The sequence below is a fragment of the Kryptolebias marmoratus genome, linkage group LG15 (genome assembly GCF_001649575.2).
Source record: "Kryptolebias marmoratus isolate JLee-2015 linkage group LG15, ASM164957v2, whole genome shotgun sequence".
Lineage (NCBI taxonomy): Eukaryota > Metazoa > Chordata > Actinopteri > Cyprinodontiformes > Rivulidae > Kryptolebias > Kryptolebias marmoratus.
Genome location: NC_051444.1, coordinates 6,519,006 through 6,531,533, shown reverse-complemented (window position 1 = coordinate 6,531,533; position 12,528 = coordinate 6,519,006). Strand labels below are relative to the sequence as shown.

General features: G+C 37.9%; 1 protein-coding gene across 4 annotated transcripts in view; it reads right to left on the bottom strand.

Moving 5' to 3' along the window:
- sox6 (SRY-box transcription factor 6) overlaps nt 1–12,528 on the bottom strand; it is a 125,245-nt gene that overhangs the window by 82,151 nt on the left and 30,566 nt on the right. For 3 of the 4 annotated variants that reach the window (XM_017441909.3, XM_017441915.3, XM_017441921.3), the window contains one exon: nt 576–813. In XM_017441909.3, the coding sequence (XP_017297398.1) occupies nt 576–813 (238 nt within the window). Of the gene's footprint in view, nt 1–575; nt 814–939; nt 4,081–12,528 lie in introns of those variants that run through there. The other variant, XM_017441928.3, reaches the window with a different exon arrangement.

Below are 12,528 nucleotides of genomic sequence, written 5' to 3'. Positions count from 1 at the left end.
TTTCCTTTTTGAAGATCCCCAAACCCCTCAAGCTCAGCAGCGTAGAGAAATCATAGTGCTTGAAGGGGCAAAGATGAGGGTAAAACTGTAAGCCAGAAACAATGGAAGCATGAAAAGACTAGATTTTAAAGGGAGGACAGAAATACAGATGTGTACACTAATAGGGAGATGGTGATCACAAGTCTTCTTATTTATGTTTAGGACACTTGAGATTCCTTCAAGAGGGGTACAAATTAGGAATAAACAGTGCTGAAAACAAAAACTTTCTGAAAATGCAGGAAAAATTGTCTTCACACTGGGGAGGGAGTTTTGACTGTGTAGAAGTACACAAGTGATACATGTCTCAATTACTTCTGAAGGGATTGTCGTTGTGGTTTAAAGATTAGAAAATTCAGTCTCATCATAAACAGTAATTGAACTATAGGATCCAGTAATTTGTCTATAACAACCCCCGCCAAAAAAAAAGAAAGAAAGAAAACGGGTCAGTGGTTTGCAATGCATCTTTTACCTCTACAGCGTGTTTAATGCAAAGTACTGTCAATTTATTAAACCTTTTTAAAGTATGCAAGTCTTACCATGCGCTGCTGTGCTGACACGAGGCTCTCCCAGTCGCTCTCTGGTGGTACACTGCTGAGCGGCTGCATTTCATCGGGGGCTTTTCCATGGAGCAAACTGTGCAGGGGCAGCTGTGGTGTGCCATGAGCTTCTGCACTCTCATCTTTTTCCCAAGACAAGTGTTCCTGACCCATGGCATCATCGCCATCAACCACAGAGGCAAAAGGAGATGTAGCTTGCTTAGAAGACATGACTCTGCTGCAGAGCAATAAAAGGAGAGAAGAGGGAAAAAAAGAACATTAAATCAATGAAGAAAGCTGTTTAATCAATTTTGCACACAAGAAGATAAAACAACTTTAAATGAATGCTTCCTTTTACTGTCACCTGTTGCTGCTCTGGTCTCCAGGGTCTCTAATCTTTTGTTTAATGCAGATGGATGAATTGATCTAGGCCTGGAACCTTGCCTGCTTGGGTTCTGGCTCAAACCCCAAGACAGGAACTCAGACAGCAGGTCAGCCAATGAGTGGGATTGAATTCACATAAAAAATGAAAAAAAAAATGATATGCTAACTGGGGAACATAAAACAGTGTTGCTTATTTCCTTAAATCAGATCAAATTCTCTGCTATTTTGTGACACAAACTGAAGTTAATTTTTAACTTGAATCATATCATTTTGCTCTTTATACATCTTGATATTTTAACTTGAGTGAAGTAAATTGACTCCGATGCTCTCACTGATAAAATAATATTTTTTTTTAATTCAACCAAAAAACAAACTTGTGTTCCTTTGTTTCCACTTGTCAAATTGGGAAAATATTAACACTTTAATGTGACAGTGGTCCCTGGAGTCAAACAAATGCCACTGAAGAATCCTAGAAGTAAAGGCTGGGGACAAATATCTCAAATACTTTCATGAATATTACAATGAAGAGTATACTTAACTAATCAGGTGCAAAGAAAACCTATTTCAATTCTAATTTTTTTAAATCTTTTTTTTATTTGCCTTTTTACAACTCATCTTTTTTTTTCAAGTAATACAACCAAGTTCACTGTTTTCTCACAATTAATGAGGCTGCACTCATGCTGTGTGTTACAATGAATGAAATTAAACACTGTGCCAGAAATCTAATTATGTATTTGGTATCACCATCTGCCCCGCTCTCCTGCTGTATCCATAGGGGTCAGTGTGACAGCACTTTAGTTCAACTCTTAGCTTGTTGCTGAGGGTTGGGGGTGGGGTGAAGTGTGTGGGGTCCTCAAGGCTGAAGCAGACTGTGGAGCTATGGTGCCCTTGCACCAAGAGGCAGAGACCACAAGATAGGCAAAGATATGTTCAAAATTTGAAATGGATGTTTTACTAACAAGGTTTGATGGTTTGCGGTCAAGGAAATCTGATAGATAAGATTTTATATACAGCATGTGCACAAATACAGGAGAAATATTATTATTCCTCACTACTGTTGGCAAGATTCTTCACACAGGACTTTTTTAAAAATTCAAAAGTAAATGATGCAATGGCACATTTAAGGAAAATGAGAATTAAAACAATATTTGCAGTAGTAAAAGAAGTCTGAGTTGGAGCAGACACTTTGTATACACAGAGCAGGCGTGTGGACTTGTGCCTAACTACCTGTCTGTCTTTCTGTTTGTCTGTCTGTCTTTCAGTCTCTGCATTTACAAGTGTTGTCGGCTGTGTTTTCAGTAGGACTTCGCCCTCAATTTTAATCAGCCATTAAATTGTTTCCTGTAATTATATCAAACAGAAAGTGAGCTGAAAATTGTGTACTGTTAATTGAAAATCAAGAGTCGGAGCAAAGTTCAGGGCATGCGCGTAATGGTAAGTGTAAGTGGAGGGTGTGTGCGTGTGTGTGTGTGTGGGGGGGGGAGTGAGATGGGAGTAGGCCTATCACGTAGAATCAAACATATTTTTTATTCATGCACCCAAAAAGCTTGAGCCTGAAGCGAAACAAGCGCCTCGTCTTCAATGGAGTGTGAGCATGAAACAAAGCAGTGCTTTTGTATTACACAGTAAATCAAGTGGTATTATTTTACCACTAAAATATTCAGTCTCTGAGGCACTTTTACTTTGGTCTCCAGCCATCAGTCAAGCTGCTGAGGCGTAAGAGAGAGAAGACGATAGACGGAGGAAAGAAAAAGAAGACAAGGAGCAGTGGAGACTCCATCCTCCTGTAACATGTGTCTACCGCAATCTTGTTAAAGAATGCAACAGATCTGCAGCAGGCTCCATAACAGTATTTGTCAGCAGGAGTTAATAATTTATTAGCAGCGCTGGGAGGGCTGCGCTCAGGCAGCTAAAGAGTGCACAGAAATCCTTCTGCCCCACCCCCATTTCTGACAAACCCCATACAATACTACCTCACATTATTGAAAGGGAAAAGGGGAAGTGTGGCAATAATTCTCTGAAAATATCTGAGGGCACCCGTACAGTATTTTATTCCTCATATTTAGAGTGGGGATCACACAACTCAGAGATCTAAAGAAGTGTGTGTGCAATAGATCAGCGCTGACACAACAGACTTTTGACGAGATGCAAAGAAAAAAAAAAAAAACTAGAAAAAGCAAAATTCAGTTGAAGCATGTGGAATTTGATCATATTTTCTGATTGAATAGCACTGTTTACACTGTTGGCCTCCGTGCTTGCAGAATAAAATCAGCAAAACAACCCTGTTTGTACAACTGCAGTGTATTCTTAAAATAAGTTTACTCACATTAATAATTTAATCAGTTTTGCAAGAAAATAGGCTCAAGTTTTTTCATACAAAATAAAATGAAAATAGGGTGAACTGATAAGGTAGCTCATCCATTATTTACAATCTACCTCCTCTCATGCTTTACCAATAATTTAAAGAAAAAACAACTAAATGTATGTTATATGACCTTTTTTTTTTTCTTTCAAAAGACAAAGCCTGAGTTACTTTGAAGACATGAGGCAAAGCTGAGACAGGGTCAGATAAGAAAGCAACATGGTCTATATATAGCTGACAATATTGCACACATTTGAAGGATTAGGACTTAAGTTCTCCAGCCATGGGCTCATATGGCCTGGAATGCTTTGAGTCATGAATTGTTCCCCGAGATAATGTTTCATCATCGTGCAAAACAACCTCTACCTAATTGGTAAGTATTAGAGTGCTGTGTGCTGCTCATCTCAGGGGTCTTGTGACTGCTGGGCCATGTGTCCCCTGCTATCCCATTTCCTCTTTCATCATAAAAGGGTCTGACCACCTTTCAGCCGCTGGATCTGCTCTTTCACACTGTTTACCTTTTATAGACAATGGTGATAAGTAACTCCACACCGTCTCCCCCACCAGCCTATCCCACCTACTTCTCTTGGTTCAGTGCTGATGTCTTGCACATTCACATTTTGATCACTGGCCCCAGTATTTAGAGATAAAATGCAATTAATAATAAAAATAAAGTTGCTTAACAAACACTGAATGACAGCATATGTATGAGTGTGTCAGTATACATACTTGTATGAACTTGTCACATTCAGACATAAAAGATACAGAAGCAAATAATGTTAGTTTGATTTAATAAATCAATGTGCACACATACAAATTCAAGCAAAAAAGAAAGTATGCCATTGGTTACACAAACCTGAAATGTAGACTCTTAATAGAACCAGTTAATAAAGTTGCTACTGATTTTTTCAAATGCTTCAAATAGTGAGGAGATTTATCAACTAAATCAACCTATCTCAAAATGACTTAAAGCTAACCTCGTTGAAAGTATAACTAGTCAATGTGCAATAGCCAAACATTTTTTAGTAAAACAAAAAATAAATTAAAAAAATATAGCATTCCTTGATTAAATGCATATCACCAGTTGTCTTTCATGACAGAGTTTTAGATTTTAATAATGTAGATTTTTTAGTGTTTTTGATCAAATCATGAAAAAAGTAAGGCATAATCTCACACAATATTGCGAGATCTCAAGCACTTGGAGTACATGTTGGGAATGACTCTCAGCGATGACCAGACCAAATTTTACATCAATATCTATAAATTTGCCTGAGTTATAGCCATTCATCTTTGTAAAACTTAATCATTTGTTAATCAGCTGTAGTTGTACATCTAAATATTATGTACAGAGAGTTTCATCAAAGTCAGCATACTGGTTCATGAGATAATTTGCTAATAGACAGAAAAACAAACATACAGGCAATTAGAATATTGTCTGCCTGAAGGAAGTGAACAATAAATACACAAAAAACTATTTTTTTTAAATGAGGTTGTTGCAGAAAAAAAGAGTAATGGTGAGCCCTATGCTTGGTGTGTGTATACATCTGTGTGTGTATGAGGATAAGTGAGTCAGACAATGGGAAAATCATCTGTGTGTTTCCCTTCAGGGGTTCCTCGTGTTCTAACAGGTGTCATGGTAGGGTTCCTGTGGGTTCTTCACCTGCCATAATGAGATATAACTACCTGACAGCTCCCAGCTGGAGGAGCACTGACACACAATCCACCGTTTAGCACAATTAAATTATCACCCTCTATTGTAATTGTGCCATGCTGTGCAGCAGCCAGGTTTCTGGATACATAATCGACTCATAATGTGGGCTGTGTATTGCGCATGGTGTCTTTTTCTCTCACTCACAGAGTGTGCATGCTTACACACGTTTGTCTATTGTGTAATGCCTGAGATTTCAAAAACAAGCTGAATTAAAATAGATCTGCTTTTTTCCCAGGCAACGATATATAAACTTACTTAAATCTTTTAAATAAAGAATTAAAATATAGTAAATGGCTGACAAATTACCAATGAGTGAACAACCACAACGAGATAGGAGACTTGTCAAAATGAATTTGTTTAAATTGTTGCTCCATTATTGTTGACCTTCCCCTGCAAAAAGTCAACTCAATTACGGTGGCACTTCAACTTCACTTCACATTCTCTCCTGGTACCTTCTCCATTAGAAACCGCTGCGGTTGCCGCAGTTAAAAACCACACTCGAATGATAGCCACCCAGAGCAAATTAAGCAAGCCACCTGAAGTGCACACTTTACATATTGAGCAGAGCATTGATAATTACTTTGCAGGGCAAATTATTTGCAATAATATGTTGTTGGAGGAGCTGCCTTGTACCTTACTTTAAACACTTGTGCAGCTGCCGTGACAGCATGGTTGGTGTCCTTGCTCCCCAACCAAGGCAAAGGCTGATGCAGGTGTGAGAGTGCTTAAAAGTCTCTGTCTGCCTAATCGGGAAGGGTCGATGAGCACTCACAGACTGAATCCTTCCTTTGCCTCCTCCTCCTCCTCTTTCTGTCCCCTGTGCCACTGGCATTTTTTTTTTTAAATCACAGAATACAAGCTCAGACCTTGACAGCACAACAGCCTCTCAGTTCCTCAGGACACATGTTTTACTCATGTGCAAGTACTCAAAAGAAAAAAAAGCTGACTTCAAAAAACTTTCTTTACTGGTCATTTTTATATGGAAATGATCAATTAAAGGAGTGAGGATTCTGCTTGTTGGAATGCAAACAGAGGACACTGACAGTCAAAACGAAACGAGTTCAGCTGCTATCGCTTTTCTTTTAAGTTTCACTTTTTCTTGTCTTATTTTCTAATAAGCTTTAACCTGCTACTGCAGCACTTACGCAAATTTCTCAGCAAGTCAAATCATCCACCAACACTATGTTTGATGAGAGCAGTGGAGCTTTGTGGTTCGCCTCGTACTTGACATTAAGTTATGAGCCCTTTGTGAGCAGGAGAAGGAAAACAGAGATTGGAATTTGGCAGGAGCGTAATATACAGAAATCATCTGTTCGGGTGACCTAAAATTTTCATGGAAACAATTGAGCATTGTTGAAGAAAAGAAAAGCAGCGGTGACAGATGACATATAGAGTGGGGCGCTGTTTTTGTTGAATGTTAAACAAAGTCCTATTCAGTCCAGGTCCATTCTGTCATTTGTAAAGTTAAGTTTCTCTGTGCGGTAAAGAATTCACTTCAACAAATCCAGAGTGATATCTAGTACAGTACAGCCAAAAAATGAATAAAAGGCTCACAAGTGGCAAGATGCATCTGAAGTCTGAACAGAATCACAAGTTGTAAAGGAAACAGAAAATTCAAAAATCGTAAACCAAAAAAAGAAAAAGAGGCTAGCATCTAAAGATTTTAAGCTAAATTCCTGCCTTAAAGATTTTACAACATCTAGAAAAGGAAAAATGTTTTGTTTTCTTTCAGTCTAAGCACATCTGAATGAGAGAAAATGTAAGAAATTACCTGTAACTTTGCAATTATTAAGCTGCTCTTTTGGTATTAATGGATGTAAGATAAACAGCTCAGTAGATTTGGCTTTTCTTCATATTTGCTAATTTTATCACAAAAAAGCATGTGACATTCACAGACATCTCTCATTATATACTGTATATATATTTTTTTGTCCATGAGTTCTGACGTATTTTCACAGACTATGAGATGAAGAGCCAGGACAGAGTTGGGGTGGGTAGAGAGTAGCCACCTTTCATGTGACACACTGATTGGAAAATCAAAACAGGGGTAGTTCATTTGCTCCACCCAGATGAGGCCATCTAGCTGAGCCATGATGAATAGGGGTCAGGCAAGCCACACCTCAAAGATTTATGATTAAGGCTTATTATGTTGGGAAACTGACATTGATTGCTGATTTAAACTGCTGAAACCAATTAATTTGCCCCGGCTGAATAGAAAGCATGGTCAACAGTGTGTGTCAGTTTGACAGGTTGGATGGGAGGAAGCCAGGCAAAAGGGAAGGAACCAAATGAATGGCTGGTAACCAGCTCTGTTTGGAGGTGGTTAAAAATTTACCATGTGTGATTGACAGCTGATACAGGAAGAAAAATAGATTGGCAAAAAAGAGAGGGATCTGAAGAGCAAAACCCATAGCTCCAGCCACTGATCTGAGTAATTGCCCTAAAATTTGGTTCACAGAATGCATGTACATGCTGCTGTTTCAGCAACGCTGAAGTGGTTTCATTCATTGAGCGGCACTGAGGAAACCTGAGTAAATGAATGTGAAACATAGCTCTAATAAAATCAGAGAGCTGACAGACATGACCGAACAGAAAAATGTGCTGTATTTCTATGCTGAGAAATCGGGCTCTGTAGTGGATTAAATGCTGACTGAAACACAAAATGTCTCACCAGTCTGTTGCTCTTCATGACTCTGAATTCTCATATTGTGCTTCAACTACTTTCTGCATTTGTCTGCAGCAATGACTAGAGGTGTACAATGTACTGAACTGTACCACGTTTATTAACAAAGTGATTTGGGAAGTTTAATTCACAACAAATGCTACATTAAAATTAGCTGCATGTAATTTTTTCTGTGGTTGTAGTGGAAGCGTTCACAATACCTTTTTGTTTTTGTTATTTTTTATTTTTTATTTTTTTAATTTTATTTGCTAGCATGCTAAGACAACACATGCATTGTGACACATTTTCAAAATGAAATCATTAACAAAATTGCTTTCTTAAAAAGCCACAAGTGTGCAGCAGGATCTGTGAGTGTTTGGCTGTGGGCCATGGGGCTCTGGTTCTCAGGCAGCCTCTGCTCCGGCTCTGTTGTGGTTTCCTGCCACCACACTCATTATGCTGAGACTCAGCTGACGACAGTGCATGGATGCAGCTCGCCTGGCTTTGCTCCCTAGTCTGCACGGGAATTATATGGTAATCTCAAATACTACTTTTCCATTTAAAATAAAGAAAACCTTTGTCTCTAATTATTTTTGACCACCAGCTAAATTTCAAATAGGAAAATCAATCACAACTAATGAAACTAAACTAATATTGTTTTCTTATACAGTTAATAAACTCAAGCAACAATTGACTCAAACAGTTGAAGAAATTGAAGGTGAATAAAATATTTATGAATATATGTTTAAGGAAATTACTAATTATTGCACAAAAACAGAAAATCCACACAGGCCTTATGTAACAAACTTTCTGGAAACTTTATCAATTTTCCTGAGATAAGTTTCAATAAACAAAGCAGACAGAATAGAAGGCAAACAGAGAGCGAAGGACAGACAAATATTTGATATGATGATAGGGACTGTCGCTAAGTTGCAGAGTAGCTATGGACCCCATCTTGCATACACACACACCTAACCCGTAACCCTGATTGTGTATCTATTCTCCACTGAGCTAAAGGTAGCAGATGTGCTGTTCACAGCCTTGTAGAGTATGTAACCATTCTGCAAACAATGGATGGAACTTGACAAAGGTCAATACACTTGCAACACACGCTTTACAGTAAAAGGGAGTCAAATTACAGCGGTCACTTCAGTACACAATTTACTTGGTCATTTTTCAGAATACTGAAGTATTAATCAACATGTATAAGGATATTTTTGGTTTGTGTCCTGATCATTAGTCAGGTCCTTATATGTTCCTTGAAGTATTTTTAGATGTTCCTTGAAGTATTTTTAAAAATTCACTTCAATTCTACATTCCTGGTTGCGCACATTATTTTACTTTTTTAAATCAAAAGTGAGGACCCTGCAAAGGTTTCAAGACATTCTGAGGACATTTAAGACACTCCCTCATGAAAGTCATTCACCAACTAGTCACAGCCCAGCGAAACACCACCCTAAGTAAAATAGATGACATAAAAAAGATTTAGCACCAGTCTTATTTTACCTTTGTCTTTTACATTACACAAACTGCCTGATGTAATGTTTTAAGCAGACATTTCTTTGTTTACATGTTTGTGTACTGAGGATGATGATGTACAGTGTCTTTATAAAGCCTGGTGTTAGTAGGGCATTTCAGCTATAAATGGCAGCTACATCACTATAGCACAAGCTAAAAATACAGGACCTGCTCTCTCTCCATTCCCACAACTGTCTGTTAAACTAAAATTGTGCTAGACTAGTTTTCTGTTGGGTAAAATACGAATCTGTTGAAAAGCAAGTAACAACTTCCAAGTATTTGGGGTGCAAAATGCAAAACATAGCACGAGAAACATTTTGTCTCTTTGCTTGCAACCCAGATTTTTGAGAAAGCTCTTTAAAAGCAATCAAAAGTTTAAACATTTCCCACATCCTTCTTTTGTGGGTGTGCCCGTAAAGTGCTTCACTCCCTCTCTTGAGAACCTCTCAGGAATTGCATCATGGGATGGCGAGTATGATGGTAGCAACATACTGTAACATGGGGGAAATACCTCATTTTGCTTGATTCATAAACACCTTGTGCATGGGCCAGCTGGCCACTCAGACTGGTCTAAGGGCAGAGCTGACTGTGAAGTCCCTGTTTAAAGGAACGCGCACAGATTCACACAGATTCTTAGCACAGTCTTTCTTTTAATTCATGCTCTCTGTTATCTGACTAATATCGTACATTGCCCCTCTCTTATTTTAGAAGTGGGTTTTTATCCAAGACCCTTGTTTGATACAGTTAGAGTTGATGCATTATGAACTGCAAACCAAGAGTCAGCAGTGATCTGCATATTCAATAACTTCCGTAATTATATGCGCAATTCATCAGATGGGATGTGATTGCAGGGGAAGTGGAATAGAGTGGAATAGAGAGGAGCAGAGAGGTCTGATTCCTGGAGGACTAAAGTCTAATCACAAAACTAACATGATAATTGAAATCTAAATTGAAAAGCTTTGCTCTCAGGGAGAGTATGTCAGACGTGGCGTGTAGCGGTGCTTGTCAGCGTGTAACAAGGGAAAAAAGTGTGGCAGAAAAATATTTGAGTCAAACGGTTCAAAAACAACCTAATAATAAAACAAGCTATAAAGACGTCACTAAAATTCATTTACAACTTATTATATGAGAAATAAGCCAAGAAAAAAATCACTTTTGCCTATTTACATTTGCTTTACTCAAGATTTAGTTAGCTTTAAAAATATTTTTGATTGGAATTAAAATTTCTGTACTAATGAAGGTTAAATTAAATATTTATGTTTTCACTTGTGATGCAGTATACCAAGCTGAAAATAATAATTCTTATATTTTATAAAGAAAGACGTTGGTTGAAATCTACAACTTTGCCACTAGATGTCACAAGTTTTACAATGCCTGGTTTTGTAACAAAAAGTGTTTAATATCCTCAGTATGTTGTTTTTCTCAAGATACCTTCTTCCTGAAAAGTGTTCATTGAAAATGTATATGATTCAAACAATTTGGATTTATTATTACATGGTAACTGTAATCAATTTAATTGGATTTGAATTTTAAATATGTAAAGTTTCTTGTCTTGGTTAGGAACATGTGTGTTTCTTTCAACTTAATGATTTTATTTTATGTGATAAAATAAAGGTTTTCATCCTATTTGACCTCTAATACAGTGCATTCTTTTTATCTCCCATGTCTCGTGTTTCATTTGTTATAAATGTAAGGTACTGAAGGAATTAAAAAAACGGAAGAGAACAGAAAAGTCCTCAGACTCATCTTCCTCTCTGCCCCCTTTGTCTGCCGTCTGTCTCAACCACAGGATTCATACTCGTCCCTCAATAACGTTTAATTAGTTATGCCAAATTCATTAACCTGCACTGCTGTTACGCTGGCCTCGCTCATAAATTTGCTTAATGTGAGCAGACGTTTTGCAGCTGTAATAAGGGACATAAAACTCAAAGAGAAACACATACTGTTCCTCTCTGGTCATGGATCATTCTAACTCAGCGACATATTAGAGCAGGAAGGAGCAGTCTTCTTCATTTCAGCAGCTCTTTAACTATATGAGCCAATCAAACATGTTTTTCTATAAATGCCTAAAAAAACATTTTAATTTAAATTTAATATCCCACCAATCTATTACAGATGGCATCATCATTTCTTGTCTTGGAAATACCACTGAGATCAAGATATTAGTAACTGTTTATTGGTTATTTAAAATAAAAAAATAAACTGGAATATGTTATTATGCACAAGTGACAAATAGGATTAATTCTCTTAGTATTTTACAATGTTTTTCATAAGGTGTCGGAACCTAATTAATTTTATTATTTATTGGAAAAATTCAAACAGCTTCTTGTTTTTGTTCACCAAATCAGCTGAGAAATTCTGTAAATCTTGGCTGTGTGGCTGCTTACACTCCTATCCCAAGGAGACTGTTTTATGCTGCAGTTTCTGGCATTCATTTTTCCTTTTATAGTTCTTTATAAATAAACAGGCTTATGTTTTGGATTCCAAATATAAACAGGAAAACAAATTCAGGACACAAACTACTATTGTAAAAGCCAAGACGACCTTCTCTGTCCCAGGATTACACATTGACCTCTGTGGTCCTCTATACTCCAGCGGTCTCGCCTAACAACTCACACCAAAGAGCTTATTAGACCTGAATCCCACTTTACTGTTAAAAAGGTTCTTGTCCTTTCAGTACACTCACGTCCATGCTCTCTGTTTTTCGTGGCATAGGTGGTAGAAGAACACAAGTTCATTGTTCCCTCGCAGATGGAAGTTGGAGTTACCAGGGTAACGGCTCTAATCCTCCTTTTTTTACCATTTCTTTCATATTAACAGTCCATCGAGTGCTACCTTTTAAGTCACAGGCAAGAACGCTCACTCACTTTTAATTAGCTATGATTCTGTTTGCCAGGACACAGCATGATGAGCTAATCGAAATTTACGAAATAATGACGTACAGCAAGCAGCTCCTTCTTCCTACCGAGGCCCGCTCCAAGAATAACAATAATGAGGCCATTATGGAGGATTGCACTTTAAAACGCCGCTCTGCCACCAAAACAGAGGACATAATTGTTCTGGTGTTTTCCATACAATCAACAACCCATTGTGGATGACTTGAGAACTAAGAGAGCAAAGAATGGGTGTCATAATGATTGGTCTGTGCTCCCTTCGAGTTCTTGTACAAAGTGTCCACTGAGCGAGGAGCTTTATTGACTGCTGATTTGCTTGTGGATGAAGACAACTGTCTGGCTTTGTAGAAAAATGTCCTTTCTGCTTTTTGTGTGTGTGTTGCTATTCAAATAGCCCCCCAGGCCACATTAGAGAAGACCCA